The 14,627-nt window shown below is 37.1% G+C and overlaps 1 protein-coding gene and 1 non-coding gene across 3 annotated transcripts in view; both read right to left on the bottom strand.

Moving 5' to 3' along the window:
- AP3B1 (adaptor related protein complex 3 subunit beta 1) overlaps positions 1-14,627 on the bottom strand; it is a 254,487-nt gene that overhangs the window by 57,523 nt on the left and 182,337 nt on the right. For both annotated transcript variants that reach the window (XM_004420431.3, XM_087430137.1), the window contains exon 22: positions 11,942-12,048. In XM_004420431.3, the coding sequence (XP_004420488.1) occupies positions 11,942-12,048 (107 nt within the window). The remainder of the gene's footprint in view (positions 1-11,941; positions 12,049-14,627) is intronic.
- Positions 7,872-7,936, bottom strand: LOC147917357 (small nucleolar RNA SNORD78). The gene has a single exon (XR_015552128.1). It is a non-coding gene; the product is annotated as a small nucleolar RNA SNORD78 (small nucleolar RNA).

Raw genomic sequence — 14,627 nt, 5'->3', positions numbered from 1 at the left:
TTCCTGTTTTTTGAGCAGAAGTATAAGCGAGATCTTCAGTATTAATTTAACATTTGGGGGAGATATTTATATATTCAGTAATGTGGAACAGCTGTAAATTTAAAGAAATAACTCTTATTGATAGGCCTATAAAAGCTGTCTGTAATTACATTCCTGAATGATTTGAATAATAGTGTGTCTGATATATTCTAAGATAAGTGGCTTTTACTTTTCTTTGATATTAGGGTCATATACTGTACTTATATCTTTTTACTCCACAGTCTGCTCTCTGGTAATATATCAATTTCTTAGTGTTAGTTGGGCATGTGCCCTACAGTTAAATTCATTTTCTTTTCCTCTGAAGAGAAACAAAGTTTTTGTAAGTATCACAATAATATTTTCCATTTTTAGATCAGGTTTCTCATGTCAAAAGACTTATTAATACTTGTAAATTTTCCACCCCATGCCCTGCCCAATGTTCAAAATATTTTTGGCAAGCTTTTTTAAGAACAACAAAAGTAACAGAAGTTAACCCAGCTGATATATGACTTAATAATAACCAATACAGGATTGGCAATGCATAATAATCTAAGATACCTTAAGCTGAAAAAAATGTCTTCTTCACTGCAAATATCACAATCAACACAAGCATTACAATCTGAAATATAGCAGTTGATAGTAACGCAAAGTTCAATCAACTTTGGATATGTAAAATTAAATTGCCAGAAAAGATTAAATCTTTTTTAAACAAATGATATTTCAAAAACCTCTCATTTCCTATTACAGTACATTTAGTTATAATAAATAAAGAGTAAAAACCATCACCTTAGGAAAGAAGTCAGGAGATGTTCAGTGGAGTGTCTCAGCTCTGAGGAGAGGGAACCCACAGGAAGCATAAGGAACTACTCACCACAAAGAAGGAAGAGAAAAGGAAAGGCCCAAGGCTTTCTCTACCATCTCCTGTTTAATCTTTTAATTTCTTGCAGATTTATATACATATTTTCTTTGTTTTTGTGGGTGATCTGTTTTTTTTCCATAATAACTACAAGTTCATTCATAACTATAATTAGCATCTGATATAGTGGATTTCTCATTGTGGAGAATTTTATTATAATATAGAAAAGCATTGCGAGTACCATCCACCAGTCAAGACTTAGACTGGCATATATTTGCTTAGGCTAAATAAAAAATATTTTGCAATAAAAACCCTGCAACTAAAAATTAATACAATCTCTCTTAAAAAGTAGCTCCTTTTAATAATCTAGGAAAGGGAGAGATGATAATGGTCTGTTACTAACTATGAGACCTCTGAAGCAGTGTAGAAATACAAAGATGAAGCAGTAGTATGGTAGACCTTAAAGTTTAATTTAAAAATTAAAGCAACTCATACTCAAAAGAGAACTGAATGAAAGAATAAGATGGGACATGGCTAGGCCATGGAAGCACAAAATACTGTCAAACTTTAATTAAAAAATGTTTTCAATTTAAGCAGACCCAGGCCAGTAATTTTTCATTATTTTTATCATAGTTCCATGACTACTGACATTTTCATCAGAACAAATAAAGGATTTTTCCCAAATTTAAAATGACAAAATTATTTTTAATTTTGACTTATAATTTCTTCCTCCTCTAAATTCAAAGGAATTTGATCTTAGCTGGACTTGTCTCTTAGCCTGGGGCTTGAATATACCTTAACTTTTTAAAGTACAGTGTAAAAAATACATATTTTTTAAAAGAGAGTTCTTCCACCATATTAGGAAATAAACTTTATCATAGATATATTACCATTTGTCTGGTCTGGGGAATGAGATCACATATTCATGAAACATCTGGCACATGACTCAGTAAATGCTTGTATTCAACAAAGACTCCCTCGAAGCAATCTGTCCTTGTACACAGGCTAGAAGAAAGCTGGCACTCTGGCAGTATAAGACACGATGACTGGAAAACAAAACTAAAATGCCCTAGCCTCACATCAATAAAATAAGAGAGAAAGAAGATCTACTTAAGATAATTAAGATAAAAGTCCACTTAAAAGAAATGGAAATCAACTTCAATTACAATTGTCATCATCATAATGAGCAACTGTCCTAATAATTCCAAATACTGTTTAGTAAATTTCAGACTCCATGAATCAGATTCTGCTTCATGAATTATAGTTTGTTTTTTCTTCACATTGCTTCAAAACCCAAAGAGTGACCTCCATACCAAAAGCAGGTCTGATAGACACTCTTCTCTATTTTCCAATTAAGTTCCTACAATACAAACAGGGTCAGGACCTCATCCCTAATCATGGACAGTTATAACTTCATTAGTCGCCAATCTTTGTCAATAGCAAAAGCTATAAGCCTAGTTGCTAGCCATTTTTCTATATTCCTTAGATAAGGAACTCAACAGAACTAAAGATAAACACTAACTTTGGATGCTGAATTTAGTTTGTGTATTTAAAAAATGCCTTTTTTTGCCTCACTCTGCCTGCCCAAATTTAAGTATATTACCTATGGGTTTCCTTCTTCCTACCCTTCAGCCTGTAAACTCCTGAGGGAGTGGGGGCCTCAGTTACATGGATTCTTGGTCATACTGACAAACTTAATGCCATCTTTTTGCTGGTCAGAGGCAATTCCCTGCTGGCTACCCATAACAACACGCACAGAACTTAGTTTAATTAATGCTGCAGGTGGCACCATCATCATGAGGCTTTACTCCTTCACTGACGACGTGATGCCCCACAGCGCCAATTCAAGGAAAACAGACAGCGAATAGCATGGTCTATGCAATTATCCTTCTACTTCTTAGAGAGGAAAAGTAGTTCAAATATCTAAATTTTAAACTCTGCTAAATGTCAAAATTTAAGCTGTAATAGTACAGAGGGGAATAGGTGGGACTTTGGAGTTTAGCCAAAATAAAATAATAGTATTTATGTACGTAATCAGAGAAATAACAACAAACAATGACAACTTGTATCTATAGAAATTCCAAAATGGGCAAAACCATGTAACAAAATGAAAGTACTCAGTATACTGTAATGACATACCTTTGAGGCAATTTTCCTTCATGTTCCTACTCAACTGTAAACTCCCTGAAGGCAGGAACCTAGCCCATCCTGTTTACCACTGTATCTTTGGCACCTGCCTCATATTCTGGCCTGAACAAATATTCGCTGAACGAATAAAACACTTAATTGGCATAAGTGCGGTAAGGAATTTGGTCTCATTTAAAGAGAATCTGGACTTTGTCCTAGCTCTTGAGAGGTAACCTCTAAACCCTTGGTATTTCCCAGTGACAAGCATGTCTTTATTATTCATGGTGGGCCCCTAGGGGACCACACTCAATAGTTACATCATTGAAGTGATTCATGGTAGGCGCCTAGATAGCTTATAGCTAAGCAGATAACTCAGGATGGAGGCTGGCCACACCAGAAAGATCAACCACATGAAGAGAGGGTTGGGCCTTTGGGCCACTGATGTCATCCTGACCTGGAGAAGAGGGCTGGAGACTGAGTTCAACCATGTGGCAATAACTCAATCAATCATGCCTATGTAATAAAGCCTCAATAAAAACTCTGGACACCCAAGCTTGGTGAGCTTCCCTGGTTGGCAATATTCCATGCATAATGCCACACTTTGATGTCAACAGCGTAATCCAGAAGCTTTGAATTTAGAGCCCACCCAGAATTTCCTCTGTGTCTCTTCCTTTGGTTGGTTCTAATCTGTATCCTATTGCTACAATAAAACTGTAATCCTAAGTATAGTGCTTTCTTGAGTTCTATGAGTTGTTCTAGCGAATTATCAAACTCAAGGGTGGCTTCAGGAAACCCCTAAACTTGGCAGTGGGCCTCAGTAGTCTTGGGCCAACTCAGCAGGCTGGAGCACTGTGCCCTTCGCATGGAGTTTGGCTAACTTCAAGTAGCATATTATTTCAAATTGGGCTTTTCTTTTTGCAACTCTGGTTTCTCTTTCCGAGACTGTTCTTGGAATTACTTATTATTCCTCAATATATTACCTTTGTATTCTTTTTTTTTTTTAAGATTTTATTTATTTATTTATTTTCCTCCCAAAGCCCCAGTAGATAGTTGCATGTCATAGCTGCACATCCTTCTAGTTGCTGTACGTGGGACGCGGCCTCAGCATGGCCGGAGAAGCAGTGCGTCTGTGCGCGCCCAGGATCCGAACCCGGGCCGCCAGCAGCGGAGCGCACGCACTTAACCACTAAGCCACGGGGCCGGCCCATACCTTTGTATTCTTTAATGATCACTTTTCTTAATGAACCTTCCTGCATGCTCCTAAGTTAAATTCTCCTTAGTGACTGTGATCCCCGAGGATCAAATCTGCTCTATTATAGCAGCAAAGTCAGTGCTTTCTCACTGATGTGCCTCAAATGGGTTAGCTGTGTGCTGTGCTGCTGCCCCACCACTCGCCCTCAGGAAGGCCGAGGGGGCTGTGGTGGTTGGAGCTCCTGGGCTGGTGCCTCCCACCTCCTGCAGCATTCTCTGTCAACCCCAGAGCACACCACAAATGCTCTCACTTTTCTATATGTACCGTGATATGTAAACATTGGAAAGCAATAAATTAAAGAATCATTACTACAATCTTCCCATGACAGTATGTCACCAATGTATTTCTCCAGCATCAGACTTGGTTATCCCAACCTATATGTGCCATACTTTAGACACACTAAACTATTGTTTCTCCAATACTCCAAGTTTGTTCACACCTCAAGCCTTCACATGCACTATTTCCTCTGTCAGTGATGTCATTCCTGTTCTACCCCAGCCACCTGGACAAACTCATTATTCTTCAAGATTCAGTTCCAAGGTCTCATATGTAAATGCTTTTCTAAGAGATCTTTGTCACCCAGTAGCACCTAGCAGATCCGTGCCTCTAGTATAACAATTTGTCTGTTTCCCTCCCTGAACTGTGCGTTTCCTGATATCATGCTCGACAATTTACCTCCTTCTTTGACTCATTTTACTTCGCCTTTCCTTTGTTGCCTCCTAAAGCATGATGTTTCCTAGAATTCCATCCTCATTTGTCTCTTCTCACTCCACAAGAGAGCCAAAGAATAGAATCCAAACATTTTCAGGTCCATTATTTCATTTTCTTTTCATGAAAACACAATTAAGTGTTTAGGGAAAGCATTATCTCCATTTTATAAATTCAGAAATTGATATTTATACAAGTCAAAGAAGTGCTCATAGTCACAATGAAAATAAGTAGCTCAGCCAAGGGTGAAAACCAGGTCTTTGGGCTCCAAATTCAATGCTTTTCCTAAATGTCGTCCTGCCTTTCTGAGTGAATTCTTGGTATTTTAAGTTGGAACTCAGTCTATTCCCACACAAACCTTCTGACCTTAGGTGCTAAAGAACACAGGTGCTATGCTTCCATTATGAGTTTTACAGCATTTGGAATATTGCCTTGGGAACCTCATAATGTAGTACAGTCAGAATTCAGGTCACTTTTCCATAGAAACATAAATCTTAAATATTAAGTGAACAAATTAATAAACTTTCTTATACAACTAATCTGAGAAGAAACATAAAAAATGCAAAGAATGAGACAAGATTTCACAGTGATCCTTATTAGCAGAAAATAGACTAAAACAGGTACCAGAGGTAACTTGAACCGTTGAATTCACTTTCATAATTTTGTACCGAAAGTACACAAAAAGTCATCTAAAGCAGAAAAGACTGGAGTTTCACTCCAATCTTTCTAATAGCAGAGGTGAAAATTTTAATCTTATTTCACATTTCTTCTTGTAATGAAAACTGTCTTTTTCCCTCCTCTCTCTTTTCTCATTCCCTCCAGAAGCCTAACACTCTGAGGATTGCTGGTTCTGAGTTCCCAGGGCTTGACGTGTGACAAGTTAGAAACTCTTAGTCTAACAATAATCTAGTAAAAAAAATTCACTAATAATTCACTAAAAAATTCACAGTTTGTTCACTGAAATACTACAGCAGGAACTAAAATATTTCTTCATTCTTCAACTGCCAATTATTCTCATGTAAGACTGAAACAAATATTGTGTTTATACGTCGTCTTTATCATACACTCTGAAAAAATAAGGCTTTTCCTTACAATGACAATAATATTTATTAGGAATCATGTATTCTAGGAATCTGTATTCTGAATATATAATTCAAACGGTTAGAACAAATAGTGAAATTTTTCATTTGAAAACTATTTAGTGTGAAAAAGGAACTGTTCTTTGGGTTTCATTGTAAATATTTGGTCATTTCAAAAAATAAAATCTACGCATACTATGCCAAATACACAAGGAAAACAAACTTAAATAATCCACTGAAATAAATAAAAATCATCTATGGACTAGGAAGTCATCATAGAAGCTAAAAAATGTTTCATCTATTTATTTTTACAAACTTTCTCAAATCATCCCAGCATAACTATTTTCATTGCTTCAAAATTCCATCTTTGGTTCATAGATTCTCAGAATATTAAAGCTAAAAGGAAACTAGGAGCTCTACCTTGCCATCATTTTAGAGTTGAGAAAACCAAATGACTTGCTCAATTTCATCCAACTAATTAGTAGTGGTGATTCAGAAAGACAGATATTAGACATTAGATGCCAATAAAAAGGAATCTTAGTCATTCATACATGCTTTCCCTTTCTATTAAAAAACAATTGCTTTTTGAATAATAGATATATTACACCTTGATTAGAGAAACTCTGGAAAATAGTGAAAAATATAAAGAGGGAAAATATAAATCATTTATAATCTCATCATTCAGAAAACTTGTTAACATTATAATGCATTTTCTTCTACTCTTTCATTTTCCCTATATTTAAAAACACAGTATGAATGTACAATTTTACAAAATTGAGATCACATACATAATATTTTGTATTCCTTTTTATCTCTTCATACATCATATTTTCTCATCTCATTAAAGTATTTAATAAAAACATCTGAAGATTGTGCAACCTTCTCTGACTCTGCCATACTTTATATAACCATCATTCTCCTATCACTAGACATTGAGGTTGGAAATAACCATGCACATAAATCTTTGTACTTCTAATTATTTCCTTAAAAGAAAAATCTAGACATGAGATTACTGGGTCAAAGAGTATGTATATGTTGATGACTCTTTACATAGATGGCAAAATTGCCATCCAGAATGATGTACTAATTTATACTTTCATTAGTGGAGTAGTGTATAATGTCTGTTTCATTGCATCCCTCACCAATAATGGACATTGTTTTTTGTAATTTTTGCCAATGTCACAGGCAAAATGGTTCTTTAAATTTGCATTTATTCATTACTACTTCTGAACATTTTTCATGTATCTATTATCTATATGTCCTCTTTTATGAATAATGTTTGTATCTTTTGTCCACTTTTAAAAAGATGTTTTATTGAAGTGCAATATACACAGATAAATAAATCTTAAGTGCAAAGCTCAGTGATTTTTTTTCATAAACTGAATACAGATCAAACACAGAGCATTATCAGCCCCAGAAGCTCCTCTTGTGTTTCCTTTAATCACTGACTCCACTAAGGATAATCACGTTTCTGACATCTAATATCATAAATTAATTTTGCCTATTTTGTACTTCTGCCCATTTTTTTTTTTTTGTGAGGAGATCAGCTGTGTGCTAACATCTGCCAACCCTCCTCTCTCTCTCTCTCTCTCTCGCTCTTTTTTTTTTTTTTGCTGAGGAAGACTGGCCCTGGGCTAACATCCATGCCCATCTTCCTCCACTTTATATGGGACGCCGCCACAGCATGGCTTGCCAAGCAGCGCGTTGGTGTGCACCCAGGATCCGTACTGGTGAACCCTGGGCTGCCGCAGCGGAGCGTGCGCACTTAACCACTTGCACTACGGGGCCGGCCCTTGCCCATTTTTATAGTAATAATTTTATTGTTTTTTTTTTCTTCAGTGTTAAATTTGTCCACATGCTCATTTCAGGTCAGACATTTGATCAACATCATTACATAATTTTACTGTTTTAAAAAGTCAATTGGTAACTTATAAAACACTTAGTACAGAAAAGTATAAAAAAGGCAACAAATCATCCAGAAATCATACCACCTACAACTACTGTCACCCGTGGTTAACATCTCTGCAAACATGGATGGATAGACAGATATACAGAGAAACAGACAAATTATCCTATAGAATGGGATTATAATCTTACTTTAATTGAACTGAAGAAAAAGAAACTTAAAAATAAAACTAAAACAAAAAACAAATCTCCAAAACTTCAGATAAATACTCTTTGAGCATATACAAACCATTAATAAGTTTGAGTCTCACTAAAAACAAAAACAAAAGCCGTTTCAATTTTGCACCTTGTTGACTGGTTTCCTACTATGAAAAAATGAAATGACTGACATGCATTCCCTCATCCTTTCCTCTCCCCACCTACTAGTTTTGGTTTCTTATATTATTTTTATTTTATCATTTATACTCAATTCTGTGACCATAATTCCCATTGATACTGAGTCTATTATTCTGGATCATCCTTTAAGTGGTTTCAACATGAGCAGTGTCCCTATCCCCTTTTTTTCTTTAAAGAAAGACTGACAGTTATGAAAGAATGTCTCTTATGTAGAGTCAGTCTTGAGAATGTTTATGTGTAGCCTTTATAAAGAAAGATAATACAATTTCCTTGGGTCACACTTTCTTTCCTTTACAAAGTTGTAATAATGTAATAACAAAAAATAATAACAAGAAATACTCAGTGCTTAATATGTATTAGGTACTATTATAAGCATTTCATGTAACAACAACCCTATGAGATAGGTAGCTTTATTATCTTCATTTTAAAGGTGAAAAAATCCAAGGCATCAAGAGGTAAGCTGACTTGCCCAGGGTCGCTCATTCTACAGAACAGCAGAGCTCTGATCTGAACAGACGCAGTCTGGCTGAAGAGCCTGTGCTTTTAACTGCTATACATACTGCTCTGAATGTTTGTGGCTGGCACATGACTAGGGGAGGGTAAAGTAAAGGATGCTACTAGCTTTAAGGGGTGAAGGCCAGGAATGCTACATGCCCTGCAATGAACAGGGCAGATCCACACAATAAAGATTATACCATGTTCCTCACAACTTTTTTTTTTGTGTGTGTGTGTGTAACGAAGATTAGCCCTGAGCTAACATCCGTTGCCAATCCTCCTCTTTTTTGTAGAGGAAGATTGGCCCTGGGCTAACATCCACGCCCATCCACCTCTACTTTATATGGGACGCCACCAAAGCATGGCTTGATGAGTGGTGCGTAGGTCAGCGCCTGGGATCTGAACCCGTGAACCCCAGGCCGCCGAAGTGGAGCATACGAACTCAGTCACTACCCCACCGGGCTGGTCCCCTCACAACTTTCAAATGCCTTGTTGGACATTTATGAGGCAAAAACGTGTTTAAAATTACCTGATCCTAGAACTGTACATATAAGTACAAAGCATTTTTTTTGCAAGGTTTTAATGTACTCAATTTTCCAGGAGTACAACTACCAGAAAAACTGTTCAATGTTTTAGAAAATTATGTTTCTGATGGCAACACCACAACCCATAGCATCTGAGCTGCTAATACAACACACCTGTATCAGTCTGCATTTATAGCTGCCACATCCATGGTGGTTCTACATACGAATGCCAGCCTTGTGTAACGGCTTCATTACATTTCTAGTATAGTCTGGTCAAGTATTTATATATCAATATAACTATTACTTTATTATAAATTACTTCTATTTCTTCTTTCTATTCAATTAGGGCAATGAGTTGATTTTAAAATTATGGACATCCTCCTATCTCTCAATTTCATTTCAGGATCAAGAAGGCACCTATATTTGTTGAGGTCCCATACCCTTTTATGGGGGGTGTAATTGTTGAGGGTTTTTCTTGGATTTTACCTCTGATGTCTTTAGTCCACTTCTTTCTAAATTCATACACATATGAGAAAACTTAAAATCTAGTTGATTCATCTTCTTTTCAAAGTACTGTTTTGAGGGCTAGAGGTGAGATTAGGAGCCAGGCCATTCTGCACCAGAATATTGAGTTTATTCCTATAGGTTCCACTTTTCAAAGTTCTACTTTTTCTTTGTGCCAAGTTCTACTCCTTTCCTCATGTGACTGCTGCTGGTGAATCTCTGGTGCCACTCTTTTACTCCCACCTGTTTGACCATTGTGTTAGCTTTGGGGATGGCCCTCAGCCACATCACTTGGCTGGCCTTTCTTTGCACACTCCTTGGATGGAAAGCTTTTCTTTTCCTTTGAAGAGACCATACCAATAAATATTTTTCTTAGTAGAAAACGGTGAGTCTTTCAATTACTTTGTGATGAATGAAAATTTACTATAAGCTTTTCTAATCTCAACTGCATTCCTCTTATAGCTAATAAAGTATGAGAGTCTACTCAGGGCCCATTATCACATATCATATCACTTCCGAAAATTTAGTTAATATCTGAGTGATGACAATGTGCCAGTCACTGTTCTAAGAGCTTTACATTTATTATCTCATTAATCTCACAACAATCCTGTGAGGTACATGTTATTTTCCTAGGAAACTGAGGTGCAGAAAAGTTACTTAGCAATTTGCCTGAGGTCACATAGCTAAAGTGGCAAAGCAGGGGTTTGCACCCTGGTTATCTGGTATCAGAGCCCAAGTCATTTATTCACTAACCTCACTGCCTCCTAAGTTTTCAGGGGCCTCCTTTCCCCTCAAGCACTAACTACCTCACTATAGATTTTTTGATTACCACTTTCTCTTAACAGCCTACCCCAAATGCCCAATAAATATTTATTACGTAAATAAATGAAAGACTTAACTGCTTGTTTTCAGTGCTTTCCCCTCTCTCTTTTAATGTACCTTTTCCTTTTAGCAACAAGAAGGGCAAACTAAAATCCCAAATACCGTTCTTAATCATTTCTGAGTGGTTAAGAGATAATCACATTCTACAACTTAAAAACATTATAAGCTTAATAGTTTTCACCTATACTTCCTAAGTGAGCTGACCAAAGCTGAAGAGAAATGCATGGAGCTCTTTTGATCATTGCATGGCCCTGACATCACATTTGCTTTGAAGGGGGGATTTTTTATAATAATCTACAAGAATTAGGTACTCTTCTTTCCCACTTCTGGCAGAAGCAGCTCTATGCTCCCCGGCAGCTCAGATCACCAATTTTGTACCCTCAAGTGCCCTGCCAGCCCTAGGAACCACTGATACACCAGATCCATTCAAGCTATCTGTGCTCCCATCAGACCTTACTGTTCTGTCTCTTAGTTTGTCAGATTTCTGACAACAAATTAACAGGAGGTCAAGCATATCAACAAATTATACATCCTAGGCAGCATGCTTGATTTAGAGGGAAAGGTTAGTGAATACAATGTGCTAACACAGAAAAAGTTATTGCAGTTTCAGGTACTATGACAGGCTGATGGTTTTGGCATTATTTTTAGGTAGGCAAGCCTCTTGCCTCACTTCAAGTCACATCCTATAAATAATATTAAAGAATTTTCTTAGAGATACCAAGACATGTAAATAAATGTATGAAGATAATGCCAAGAGAAAAACATTCTTGAGCTTTTAAATGAAAACAGATATTTTTAATAGCCTATGGTAAAAGAACAGTGTGGTAGGAATAGAATGAATATGGGAATGAAAGTGTGTTAACGTAGACAACAATTCTTTAGGGCAGAATTTATGTATATAAACTAACTCAAGTCTACAAAGAACCCTCGTATGTTAGAGATTTACAACAGGATCAGAGAAAAATGTACACATAATTAAATGTGGATAACAAGCAAAAATAAATTGAGAGGATAATGGTTTGGGTGGAGCAAATTAAAAAAACATTTACAAAATTAAAAGATCAGATCTGAATTGGACTTATTAGAGGAGAAACTGTTCAAGACCGAGAATCTACTTCAATTATTTGCATTTTAATAAAAAAGATGCAACGGGATCATTTGAAAACTGAGCTAATATATTCTGAAAATTACTTACACTGATGACTGATGAAGAAGTTGACAAGTTTAAACCTTCAAGATCAGCTATCAAGCTTGGAGAAAGAGCTGGGGTGGGGAGTGCAACTGGAGTGGATACTGGGTTAACTGTAAGAAAGGGCCCAAATTAGCAAATGTGCATGAACATTTAATTCATATTACTAAAAGCAACATTTTTATTTTGTTAGTAAATCTAATTAAATTACTTTGATTAATAAATCTATGACAATTCTATTTAACATCTTGATTTAGTCAAGTTATTATCAAGTCATGGCAGTTATTAGTCTTAGCTTTCAAAACATAATGGCAAATCCTATAAGAAAATAAGGATATAAATATCTTGAGTAATAGTTTCTGAAAATTTTTATCACATAACATTATCACTAACATTTATCATCCAGTAACTTCACCAAAAGACAAAGAAACATTTTTTCAGACTAATATAAAGAATAACAATAGCTTTCAGGAGAGTTATCCAGCTGAGTTAGAAGTCTTAAAAGGGTGTTTAAATCCCTTCTTTATTTTATTCTCCACTGTAATAATTATAGAGGCCCAGGCTACCTACTTTCCTTCTAATTATACTTTGTAAGCAAAAGCTATGTGCTAACTGGAAATGTCTGACTGATTCTAAAACTCCTATGTACTTGAGATCAGATACCTGAAAATTTAAAAATCTTCTAAAAATGCAAATCAGATCATGTCATTACCCTGCTTAAGACTCTTTAAAGGCTCACAATTGCCTACAAGAAAAAGCCTAACTCCTTAATTAAGTGCACAAGGTCCTCTATGATGTAGCTCAGCACTGTCCAATAGAACTTTCTGTGACGATGGAAATGTTCTATGGCTATGCTCTCCAACACGGTGGCCAATAGTACATACACCTAACTTGCTCTTGCAATACGGCTAGTATGACTAAAGAACTGCATTTTTAATTTTAACTCATCTAAATGTAAGTAGCTACGTGTGTCCAGTGGCCATGATATTGGACGGTGCAGGTCTGGCTTATCCCCACTTTCACCAGCCACTCCTATGCTCTAGCTCTACCGACAACAGTTCTCAAGATCTTGTTTCATGTCCTGGAGACTTTTACATGCTATTCTCTTTGCCTAGAAGGTACTTCTCTGCCTTGCTCACCTTGCAACTTCTACTCATTAAGATTCCACTTAGAGGGAAAGCACAACCTGACTCACCTAAACACCGCTTGTACATGCCTTCCTTGCTCCACAGATGTACTTCACACGTTTCTATAACCATACTTCTCTCGTAATACAAATCTGTGTGTTTTTGTTTGTACTAGTCTGTGTGAGCAGACTTTAACGTATTAATTTTTAGTGCTTAGTACTTGCTCAACTGTTTGTTGAATGAGATAAATTAAAACACGGAAAAAGTTTTAGCTTCCAACAAATTCTAATTCCAAAATAACACTATAAATGTAGTCGCATTTACTCAATTTGACATCAGTTTTCAAAGCATCTGTGTCTCATTTTAGTCTCACAATATCCTGTAAATTAGGCAGAATAAATATTAATTCATAAAGTTAGCAATAAGTATTTCTTGAGCAAGGGAGAGACAAAGAAGTTCAAGATATGGTCCCTGTCTTCAAGTAACTTAAAACCTAACTGAAGGGCCGGCCCCGTGGCTTAGTGTTTAAGTGCACGCGCTCCACTGCTGGCGGCCCGGGTTCGGATCCCGGGCACGCACCGACGCACCGCTTCTCCGGCCATGCTGAGGCCACGTCCCACATACAGCAACTAGAAGGATGTGCAACTATGACATGCAACTATCTACTGGGGCTTTGGGGGAAAAATAAATAAATAAATAAAATTATTAAAAAAAAAAACTGTTAAAACCTAACTGAAAACAGAAGACACACATGAAAGAGGAAAAAAAAGCAAAAATACAGTCCACAAATGATACTGCTAAAAGAACATTTTCAAAGGAAATCTTAAATACAATCCCGACATATCCAAGCAGAGTGGAGATGGGGTGGAGGAGGGATGCAGCCTTCCTTCAGTGGGCCTGAAGCAACGCTACAAACCTCAGGCTTCCCTAGACCTCTGCTGAAAACCGCTGTATCAAGTGCCATAGGGAGTTGGGGGAAAAAAGGATCAGTGGGGATATGTGGTAAGAGAAGGCTTCATGACTAGGAGGGAATGAAGCCCAGTGTTAAGTAAGGGTAGGATCTGAATACAAGGAAAGGAAGAAGCAGCTAGTTAATGACTGGATAAGAAAATGTTGTAAACAAAGGCCGAGAGGTGGCTAAGCTAAGGGGGTTGGATTTATCCTATACACCAAAGGGAACTACTAAAAACCTACTCAAAAGAGGAATGAGAGGGGCCGGCCCGGTGGTGCAAGCAGTTAAGTGTGCGCGCTCTGCTGCTGCAACTGGGGGTTCGCCGGTTCGGATCCCCGGCCCGCACCAACGCACCGCTTGTCAAACCATGCTGTGGCGGCGTCCCATATAAAGTGGAGGAAGATGGGCATGGATGTTAGCCCAGGGCCAATCTTCCTCAGCAAAAAGAGGAGGATTGGCAGATGTTGGCTCGGGGCCGATCTTCCCCACAAAAAAAAAAAAGAGGAATGAGATGATATATGGTACTGCAGGATGATTGATCAGATGGGAGTATAAGGGACAACCTGAAGAAGAAGCAGTGGGGTTGGCAGTGAGGAAGAATTTACAAGAGTTC

The sequence above is a fragment of the Ceratotherium simum genome, chromosome 4, assembly GCF_057802395.1.
Source record: "Ceratotherium simum simum isolate JZ-2026a chromosome 4, ASM5780239v1, whole genome shotgun sequence".
Taxonomy (NCBI): domain Eukaryota; kingdom Metazoa; phylum Chordata; class Mammalia; order Perissodactyla; family Rhinocerotidae; genus Ceratotherium; species Ceratotherium simum.
Note: the sequence above shows the minus strand (reverse complement) of the source record. Positions and strands in the feature narration are given on the sequence as shown.